The sequence below is a fragment of the Arvicanthis niloticus genome, chromosome 13, assembly GCF_011762505.2.
Source record: "Arvicanthis niloticus isolate mArvNil1 chromosome 13, mArvNil1.pat.X, whole genome shotgun sequence".
NCBI lineage: Eukaryota > Metazoa > Chordata > Mammalia > Rodentia > Muridae > Arvicanthis > Arvicanthis niloticus.
Genome location: NC_047670.1, coordinates 49099728 through 49110755, shown reverse-complemented (window position 1 = coordinate 49110755; position 11028 = coordinate 49099728). Strand labels below are relative to the sequence as shown.

At 47.6% G+C, this 11028-nt stretch overlaps 1 protein-coding gene across 4 annotated transcripts in view; it reads left to right on the top strand.

Annotated features, from left to right (window-relative positions):
- Positions 1–363: 363 nt before the first annotated feature.
- Positions 364–11028, top strand: part of LOC117719251 (maestro heat-like repeat family member 5) — a 65405-nt gene continuing 54740 nt past the window's right edge. For all 4 annotated transcript variants that reach the window (XM_076911483.1, XM_076911482.1, XM_076911480.1 and 1 more), the window contains exon 1: positions 364–3422. In XM_076911483.1, the coding sequence (XP_076767598.1) occupies positions 3343–3422 (80 nt within the window). In that variant the 5' untranslated portion in view covers positions 364–3342. The remainder of the gene's footprint in view (positions 3423–11028) is intronic.

The window sequence follows — 11028 nt, the reverse complement described above, 5'->3', positions numbered from 1 at the left end:
ACTTCACCCACCAGGCAAAAGCATCCCCCTCCCCCACACCCCTGAGTCTTGCTTTTCAATAGTTATCCTGTCAGGTAAGAACTGACAGCTTGCCGTGGGTGGTTCTGACGGCACGGCCCGGGTTTCTAGTGATGAAGTCACCTGTTCATGTACCTGATGGTCAGGTGTCTGTCCACTCTGGAGAATGTCACCCCAGTCCTGCCCTGCTTCCATTGGGGTTTCTCTGTTGATGACTTCAGTGTTTTCTCTTACTGTTTGGCTGTAACACCTTATCATATATTAGAGAAATGATTGCCGTTATCTTCCCCTGGCTGGGGCGTGCGTGGGGCGAGGCGGGGTGGGGAGGACTGCCTTTCGCTTTACTGTTTCCTGTGCTTTGCTGAAGCTTTTTGCTTGGACTGCCTTCTCCATCTGTCTCCACCTTCTTTCCCTGGACTTTTAGTTTCATAGCCAGGGGGACCAATGTCAAGCCTCCTGTCCCCTAGGTTTTCTTATAAAGGTCTTGCAGGTAATTCCCAGCCTGAGGTTGATATCTCCAGAGAGTGTGAGTTGGTCAAAGGGACTGCACTGTGCTGCTGAGGAGAGGGGAGCAGACCCATGCTCCATGGAGGAGCAGAAAACACTGCAGCTCCTCCATCCTTCACCCACCGGGCCCAGCAGTTCCAGGATCTGCCCCTCCAGAACTCAGAAACCAAGCCTGGCTTCTCAGAGGACAAGAAGAGCTAGGACAGTGCACTGGGTTTCCTTAGGAAAGGGACAAAATCCAGTGGGGGAAACCTACATTTCTGGAACACTGAGGGCTGGGAAAGGCAGAGGATGGGCCTGAGAGCAGCTAGGGGCTCCCCTGAAGTGGGTCAGGCTCCTCTGCTAGGAGAGCCAGTATGCAAGGGTTTGGTAGTGAAGCCCAAGATCAAACCAGCCACGTCTACCCTGAGGAGGTAAGATACTGGACTCCCAAGCCTGTAACACCCCACTGCTGGTCCTAGGGTGGGGGAGGGTGCTATAAGGAAGCAGCTCCCTACAGAGAGAGGCTCCAGGACAGCATGGCAGGCCCAGTAGAGTCCAGCCCTCACATCACCTCCCTCCCACCGCAGCCTTCTGATCACAGTCCTGTCTGTGGCCACAGCGCCACCTACTGGCTCAATGGGGGAGCCAGGCAGGTGACACACTGGGGCAAGACTGAGAAGCTAGTGCCCTGGAAAGAGGGTGCCAGATCCTAGGAGGCCTCGTTTAAACAAGCCCATACTGGACTTGTTTAGTGGCCTGAGTTTGCATCCTGCCTTTACCACCGACAGCTGTGTGACCAATGTATGGCCCCCTCTGAATTTCATCCCAGACCAGGACAGTGGGCGCATCTGACCTCTGGGTGGCATGAGGAAGAAGTGGCCCACACCTGACAAGGCACCTATATCTGGCAGATGTTTGGTGGTGCTCACAGGCAGACCAGTACAAGCAAGGTATAGCCGGGAGCACTGAATTCAGGTTCTCGGGCATACCGTGGATGCTTCTGACTCATGCAGAGTCACCATTACAGTTTCTCGCCCACACAGGTATAGTGTACAGCTAAGAAATGGTCTTAGCATAAGGACAGTAGCATAGCTACAGACGCAGGAAGGGCTACATATGGAGACTCAAGATAATCTGTGTAAGCTTCCTGTGACTTTATTTAGCAACCAACACAAAATTCCTAAAAATTCAGGAATCACTCAGAGCCTACCTGACTGGCTCCCACACACCCTTGGTCCATGGCAAAAAAAAAATGGTTATCAGGGCCCTAGGAGCCACCACACACAGAAGCCACAGAACCAGCTAGGCTGTGACCTGCCTTGTGAATGGATAGCGTAAGGAGGTGTCAGCCTCCCTAAACAAACCTGGGGTTTCAACTCTGCCCCTCAGACAGAACACATGGCCTAAGGGCTCATGGGTATCAGGAAGTCTGACAAGATCAAGGTGTGAACCAACAGTAAGTCAGCTAAGGGTCTCTTTCTGGCTGAAGACAATACCTTCTTAGAGTGTCCTTGCATAGTGAGGGCTTGTGGGCCTCGTTCACTTGGTTACCATCTCCTGCCTTTCCTCTTAGGCAGGGAAAGTGAGCCAGAGCAGTCATTGGGGACTGCAGGGCAGAGTCAAAGCTGCGTATAGCAGACTCTGGAGCCAAGGTAATCAGTCCTCAGTCTCCAGGGCCTCTGCTGTGAAGAGCCAGGCCCACAGCCTCCAGACTTCCCCCAGACTAGTGGCCTTTGTAAAAGTTGTCCATACAGTCTCATATGATGTCGGGGCTGGATTCAGCTCTGTGGTGACCCAGACACCTGATGGGTCACACCTGGCTCTTCCTTCCATCTTCCTCAGGTGCCGCAGCCCCAAGACTCTTCCCATTCCACAAGAACAGACCTCACACCCCCTGGTGTCTACACACACTGTCCCTCAGTACTTCTCAGGTCCTCAGCCTAACATCCCCAACTTACAGGGCAGGTGCACTGCTCCACCTTGAGGCCTGGCTTCTTGCTTTGCTTCCCACACTTTGTGGGTGAGGGGAGTCCCAGGAATGCCCAAGGCTGATGCTATGACATTCAGTATCATCAGCCAGGACTGGCATTGTTACCATCTCTCACAGACTATTGTTAGACTGGGATGGTGGTCACCATTTGGCACCAGAACCAAGATGCCCCTAGCCTGCTCAGGCACTGTACTGGAGTACCCTATCCTCTCATCAAGCCTCAGAGCGGCCTAGGAGCTCAGTAGATATGCTCCCGTTTCACAGGAGTGGATACTGAGGCACAGAAGGGTTGAATGACTGACACTGAGTCATAAAGTCAGTAAATGAAAGGCTGAATTTGGTGTGGGGCAGTTTGCCCCACCCTCTACTTGGAACCTCAAGCTGGCCTCAGTCCAGGAGCTGTGTCTGTGAGAGGGTGTGTTCTGGGTCTGTCTGTGCAATAGCACAGGAGAGCATAGCATGTCATGTGTTACAGCCCAGCCTAGGCCCAGCTATCACCACAGGGTCCTGGACTCCTATAACATGGTCCACTCATCCACAAGTCATAGAGAGTATTGGAGGTTTGAGGAACAAAGAGACAGACATGAAGCAGCCTTCCTGGGGACACATGTCCTCAATGCATGTGTATACCCAAGCACACCTCCTCAGCCTACGATCCTCAGACAACGCTGGCACAACACTGTCTCTAGAAGGGTGCTGTGGACACTGGAGCCATTATGACCTCAGGATGAGGTCAGGGCTAGTCAGGGCACCAGAGAAGGGACAATACGCAGGACAGCACTAAGCCCGTTGGTGAGGATAAGCTGGCAACTGGGACCTGTGGGTGTCCTGCTCTGAATCTCAACATGGATGGGCATCATTCCAACAGGTCACACAGCCGCAGCCCAATTGATAGGCCCTCATCAGCCATGTCCCACAACCCCAGGTCAGTTCAGCCCTGGAAGACATGGGAGAGCCAGAGGCTACCCAGCCCACAGGCACCTGGCTTTTTCACTTTCCAGGGCACCTTGTTGGAGGGTGCATCCTGGGATGGTCATGCTGGCACAGTGTCTAGGGATATCACCTCCAAGAGCAGGCCAAGAGGGACTTGGGGTAGGTCCCATGCTGTTGCTGCCCTCAGTGTGATAGGAGGAGTGGTGGAGCTGGACCAGGAAGGGAGAGGACAGAAACTGCTCATGAGGACCAGAGATGAAGATGGGTGAGGGTCACAACACAGTGTGAAACAAGAAATGGACAACTGGACAGACAGGGATGGGCTGCTGCCTACTTCTGTGTCAGCTTCTTCAGGGCAGAATGGGAAGGACACAATAGCTTGTGTTTTTACAGATTTGACCCCAAGAAAAAGAGGCACTGCTGTTTACTCATCTCACACACAGACACGTACACACGTGTACATGCATACCCACACACATATACAAATATATGTACATTCGTGTATATACATACACACATATACACACATACACATGCATGTACATACACACATACATATATACATGATATATATATATATACATGATATATTTATATGTATCATGTATACACACATAAGAACATATAGATATGCACACAAATGAGGTACCTCCAGGGTAGCCTTGCCCACAGGTCACAGCCTCAGCCTAGCCTTCCAGGTCTGCCATTTAAATTGACTTCTTGTGCCACATGGTCCCCCATATCTTGCTCCTGCCTAGCAGCTCCCTTGTGTGGTTGCTTCCCCCTGTGTCCCATCTCATTGTGTCCATCATCGCAATGTGATGATTCCCCACAAGGGGAAGTTGAGAGTAATAGTTGTGACAAACTTTGCTTTGTGCACAGGGCCCAGCTCCTAGATGGCAACTTTATGATGACAGGGCCCGCTCTGTACAGTGATGGAGCACCAAGAACTGGGCCTCTCCCACCATCCTTGTCCCCTCCAGTTTCAGAGCAGTGTAATGACTTCTGAGGAGAGCCGGTTCCTGGCTCGCTGACAGCCACCCTCCAGCTGAGAGTTCACATGGACCATCCTCCTGTGGAGGCACTAACCCTGTGCTTGGGCCCTGTCCTCAGGACCCATCTTAACCCCAATCATTTGGAAGATCCAACCTCCAAGGTTACATGGCGTAGTGAAGCTTTCACCTGACTCTGGAGCAAGGAGAAAAGTCTGTCCATAGCAGGGCAGCAGCTTACTCCACAGCCAAGGCCTTCCCTCTGTCCAACTTTAGAACAGTTTCTCCCCAGGTTTGTCCCCAGGACCAGGGAAACAATCCCCCCACCCCACCCAAGAGCATCCTGCTAGATCCAGAAGGGGAATCGGGAGACATACAAGCCCAAGGTGTCTGCTGGAGTGCTCTTAGACAGCACGTGTGCTAGCTGGGTTAATATTCTAAAGACTATATTTATTACAGGGCTCCATCCAAAGATTTAGAGGGGCTGGGGTTGCCTTGGAGATGAGAATTGGTAGGATACTGTCAGTTATACCTCACAAGCTGAGAAGTGGTAGAAAATTATGTAGAGTGAGGGTCAGGCTCAAGTTTCAGACAAGTTTGTCAAGATGACACCTAAGTAAGACTTGAAAGAAGTGCGCAGCTAGGAGCTAGAGAGACGGTTCAGCATTTGAGAGTGTACACACTCTTGCAAAGTCTGGTTCTCAAGCACCCACATCAGGGGACTCCACATCCTCTGTAACTCCAGCTCCAGGGAATCTGATGCCTTTTTCTGGCCTCTGCAGGCACATGTATGTGTATGTGTGTATACACACACACACATTTTATATATATATATACACACACACACATATATATACACACACACACACACACTATATATATATATACACACACACATATATACACATACATATTAAGTCATTTAAATTTAAAAAGTGAGGGACCAGAAGAGCAATGATAGGGAGTGGGGTGACCTCCAGATAGAAGGGAGCAGCTAGTGCAAATGTCCTGAGGTTGTAGCCTCCCTGGTGATTTAGAAACAGCCAGAGCTCGCTGGACTAGGGTGGAATGAGCCGGAATCGGGATGAACTGAGATCCAACAGAGTGGGTTCTCTTCTGTTCTCTGGGTTTTGTTTTTCCCCATTTCCTGTACAGACTTATCTATGATAGAATTCACCGGTTTGAGTGTGTCCTAGACCACAAATAAGACAAGAAACAGCTCAGTCTCCAATTTCCCACACAGCGTGGTAGTGGGTGAGCTCCCAGTCACACTCAGCACAGGAGCCACCAACCAGTGTTACCTTTTCCATAATATCAGAAAAATAACTCTGAGTGTAGCCTTGGGGTCTGGCTTCTTTCACATGTCCTACTGTGTTTCTGATGTCTTGTGTTGTTATCGGTCTGTTTTCCCCGGATTTCCGGGGTGGGGGGTGCTACAGCTTTCTTAGAAAGCACATTTGCATGCTTTGCCTTTGTTTTAGCTGTTGTAAGTCAGGCACTAATTAAACGTTTGTGCAGGGATGTGTGTGTGACTCTAACACACAAGTGAACACACATAGCTGGGGTGCCCACTTTTTGTTCAACTTCACCCAACTTTTTTCCCCAAGTGTTGAGATTGTAACATTCCCCACCCCGGCACTGCAGAGACTTCCGGTTTCCACACACCCACAGCTTTTGATGTATCCGGGTTTCCTGATATTATTATTTTAGGGATGCATGGAGCTTTCCCTGCCATGGATTTAGTTGGTGGTGGTGGTGGTGGTGGATTTTTTGTTTTGTTTCTTGGTTTTTTTTTTTTTGTGTCCTTCAGAGGGACAGTATGGCTCAGTCCATCCCCTGCTCTGCCCTCTGCTGCTCTCCACAGGTGGCTGTCCCATCAACTGTTCTGCCTGTGTTTTGGTTACTTTTTTTTGGGGGGGGGGGTGGCTCAGAGTTCTTGAGCTACCCGGGACTCACTCCTCTGTTACCTGTGTGATTGCTTCCAGGCCCTTCTGCTCCACCTTTCCTTCTGGATATCCTTCACACATTCTGTTTCTATTAAATCAAGTATCTATATTTTTCTTTTGTGGTTGGGTAATGCTTTTGTCACATCTAAAAAAATCTTTGTCACTCAAGGTCATGAAAACATTTTTCCTGTTTTCGTCTAGAACTTTCAAGAAGTGTTCAGCCATTTAACTCCGTGCTGTTTTGCATTATCTTATTCATATATTTAAACTATAGACGGGTTGCTTTGTGAGCATATGTCCCAGTGTTTCACTGTATGTGATATGCTGGCAAATCTGGCCTGCCTTTCCTATTGGAACTGCTTTTGTGTATTTGTCAAAACTCAGTCGCCCCGGTCTGGGGAAGTTGTTCAATGGTTGGTGCACTTGTCTAGCAAGCATAAGGACTAGAATTTGGATCGTCAGAAACCCATGGGTATTCTGGATGGTCATGGCAGCCTGCCTGTAATTCCAGCCTCCGAAGAAATTTCTTTGATGAGAAATTATCTTGTTAATCAACCCTGCTCTCTGTGAGCGGTACTATCCCCACAGTAGAATGTTTAATGGATGTCATGAAGATGCGCTTGCCTCATTCTTAATTGGAAAGGAAAAGAGTCTGTTTTCCATGGCTAAATGTGATAGGAGCTGAGGGCGGGGTTAGGAGCTGGGGGTGGGGAGAGTTATGTTCTTGTGGTCCATTAGAGATGGCTCCTCTAATTCCCATTTCTGTTGGGATTTTGTTGTTGCATTTTTCAAACACGTTCTCTGCGTCTGTTGAGACTTTCTTCTTAGTCTGTTGATATGGGAAGTTGCATTGAATTCCTTGCATTTTCAAGAGGAATCCCAGCTGGAGATGACAGGTGAGTAGTTCCCTATATTTTTAAGAAAGCTTGTATCTGCTAGGCAGTGGTGGTGCACACCTTTAATCCCAGCACTTGGGAGGCAGAGGCAGGCAGATTTCTGAGTTCGAGGCCAGCCTGGTCTACAGAGTGAGTTCCAGAACAGCCAGGACTACACAGAGAAACCCTGTCTCGAAAAACCAAAAAAAAAAAAAAAAAAAAATCTTGTATCCTTAGAGGAAGTGTGTGAACCTGTACTTTCCTTTTTTTGCAAGTTCACTGATGATCAGGTGTGGTGGTGTACAACTTTAATCCCAGCACTCAAGAAGCAGAGGCAGGTGGATCTTGTGAGTTTCAAGTCCCAGGCCTACACAGTGAGACCCTGTCAGGAAGAAGAGACGGGAAGAGTGGGCTTGAGTATCTCACAGGAAGAGTTGGACTGCGTTATCTCTTCTGTTTTCTAGCTAAATGTCAGTATTATTTCTCCCCCAAATGCTATGTAAAAAGTAAGGGGCTGATAGGCCTGAAGTGTTCACTGTAGGACATTCCAATATAAAATAATTTTTATCTCATATGAGCTTTGTTATTTGCCTCTAGAATGAGTGTTAGCATTTTATGTCCTTAAATGTCTGTTTATGCTGTATTCTAGCTCGAGTAAAGTTAGGCATTCTATTCCTGTATCATCCTACAAACACCTTTAAGATGTATAGTTAGGCACCACTCTATTTTAAATTAATCATTTGTATCTTATCATTTTTTCTTTTTTTGCTCCAATAAACCCACAAAGGATTTGTCAATGAATTTGGTTTTTCGAAGAACCGGTATCAGGCTTCATTGGTTTTCTCTATTTATTTGGGAGGAAGGGGTTCATTTTTTGGTTTTTTTTGTTTGTTTGTTTTTGTTTTTGTTTTTTTGTTTTGTTTTGTTTTGTTTTGTTTGTTTTTTTTTTTTTGAGACAGGGTTTCTCTGTGTAGTCCTGGCTGTCCTGGAACTCACTCTGTAGACCAAGCTGGCCTTAAAACTCAGAAATCCGCCTGTCTGCCTCCCAAGTGCTGGGATTAAAGGCGTGTGCCGTGTGCCACCACTGCCTGGCTTTCCTTAGGTTTAATATGTTGTTTTATTTTTATCCTAGTCCCTGGAGATCCGCTTATTTTATGTGTATGAGTGTTTTGTCTGTGCACTGCATGCATGCCAGGTCCCCAAAGAGTACAGAAAAGGGTGTCAGATACCCCTGAAACTGGAGTTATAGACAGTTGTGAGCCAACCTGTCAGTCCTAGGAATTCAACCTGGCTCTTCTGTGCGTATGAGTGCTCTTAATATCTGAGCCATCACTCCAGCAACTGTTTTGTTGTTTTGTTTTTAAGACAGGATCTCACTATGTAGCCCAGGCTAACCATGAAATCATAATTTCCCTGCCTCAGCCTTGTGAGTATGGATTACAGCTGAGCCGTGCCGCTCGCTGCAGGAATATAGTTCATGCAGGACACACAGACCTGATCTCTCTTCCTTCGTTTTTGTCAATCTTTGCTGCTAGGTGGCAGTGTTTGAGTCAACTTGCATTCCATGTGACTGTTGATGTAACTTGGTGTTCTTAACCTGTGTCCTTCATTGTCTTTTTGCAGCTCTGACTTGGTGTTGATGTCCTTCTTTGTCATTACTTAGGTATTTATAGTATGCAGTACAGCCTTTGAGTTGTGTCACATCACTTACCGTGCCAGAGCTGTCAACACATCATTACGACTCTCCGTTGATCTTACACTGATGTTACATGTTTTACTTCTGCATGTGTTACAAGCCCACGATGCATTATTTCACAGTAAATATTTTAAATGAGCAGAGACCTTTTCTACTCGGGATGCATATTTAAGCCTCTCCAGTGTTCTTTATTCTATTTCCATACATGGATCTGTCAGTCTCCTGCCTTGGGGACCAGAGATGGGGTGGGGTGGGGGGAGGGACTCCTCTAACATTGTCTGCAGTCTGGGTCTCTGGGGATGAATTCATGGGGGAGGGGCACACTATGAAAAGTGCCATATCTTACCTGAAGGTTTCAAAGATATTTTCTTAGACAGAGTCTTCTAGATAGCTAAGGTCCCTCCCCGCCTTTCTGCTCTCCTGTTTTGCATGGTTCTAACAGGGACACTGCTGCCCTTATTTAATATATCTTTGTTGCCCTTCGTGGGGGTGGAGGGGGTTGTTTTTCTTGCCTTTGGCTTCAGGTGGCATTTTCCCGATGCCACTTGGTGTGTTCCTTGTGGCTTTTTGCTCACGGCTCGTTGAGTGTCCTAGATGTGTGGATCTTTATCAAACCTGGAAAATAGTAAGAGATTGTAAGTTGCCCCCACAACTTGAAAACTCTGTTCCATCCGGTCCTGTCTGCTTGTGTTTTCCTTTTCAGATCTTTGCTGTTTGCCACTTTGTCCTTCCTAGGTGTGTAGCCTGATATGGGAGCCACCCACTGGAGTCTTCACCTGGAGCATGACTCTCATCCTTTTTATCTCTCCCCTTTTTTAGCATCCTTACATCTCATTCTACCATGTTGAATATAACTGTTTCAGTGACCTTGCCTACTGACTTTGTGCATTGGTATTCGTCTGTTTGTTTGTGACAGGATTTCACAGTGTAGCCCTGGCTAGCCCAGAACTTGCTATGTACACCAATCTTGCTGAGATGTGCTCCCACCTCAGCCTCCCTAACACTGGGTGTACCTCATACTTGGACTTCCATATTGATTATGGTCTGTTAATCTTCTCTTTGTGGACTGTTTCTTACTGTGTTACATTTCTGGTAAATTTCAAGTGACTGCCAGTAACCATGAACTAGACCTCGATCAGTATGATGCTGTTCTTGCACACATAAAGATTCTTCAACTCAGCTGGGCAGTGGTGGCACACACCTTTAATCTCAGCACTTGGGAGGCAGAGGCAGGTGGATTTCTGAGTTCGAGGCCAGCCTGGTCTACAGAGTGAGTTCCAGGACAGCCAGGGCTATACAGAGAAACCCTGTCTTGATAAACAAAGAAAAAGCGAAAAACAAAAAAAGATTCTTCAACTCTGTCTGGAATATGGGCTGTTAAAACAGCTGTTCTCTTCCAGCCTTGCTTTTTAGAGCTTTGACAGGGAGAGCAAGGGCATCCTTGTTTGGGTAAGTTTTTCCCTGTAATTGATGCAACTCCTTAAAGACTTCATTGTAGAGATGGGAAAGGAATGCTTCCCAGCCCTGCATCAACTCCAAAGCTTGTTTCCTCTGCTCCTAACCCTTTGCGCACCAAGGTCAGATGAAGATGGGGTTGGAGGGGACTCTGGAGACCTTCAGAGTTCCTTCTGGGCCTCCCACACTCAAACACTGATCACTGAGGTCTCCCCATCCTACCTCCTCCAGGTCAGCAGCACACAAACGTCACAGGCTTTCCTGATCTCCACTGGGAACTAGGTTGTGTCTCAGCAACCAGCGTTCATAGCCTGAAGCTCACCCTGGAGATCTCCACTTCTTAGGGATCATTGTCCCATACTGATGGTGTCTACTGGTGACCATGATTTTCTATATCTTCTGCCAGTTTCTGATTTCATAAGGCAAGAAAGAAATCTGGTCCTGGTGGCTCCATGATGGATGCACAGGTGGCAGGGATCAGAGACCTGGTATGGCAAGTGTCACATGTGAAACAATGAATAAATAAAACATTTAGAGACTGCTGCCTTCTAGTGTAACCATGATGGCTGCCTTTCAGTGCACTCATGATGGCTGTTTTATAATATGCCTCGTGATCTTGTTTAGCCTGCAGGCA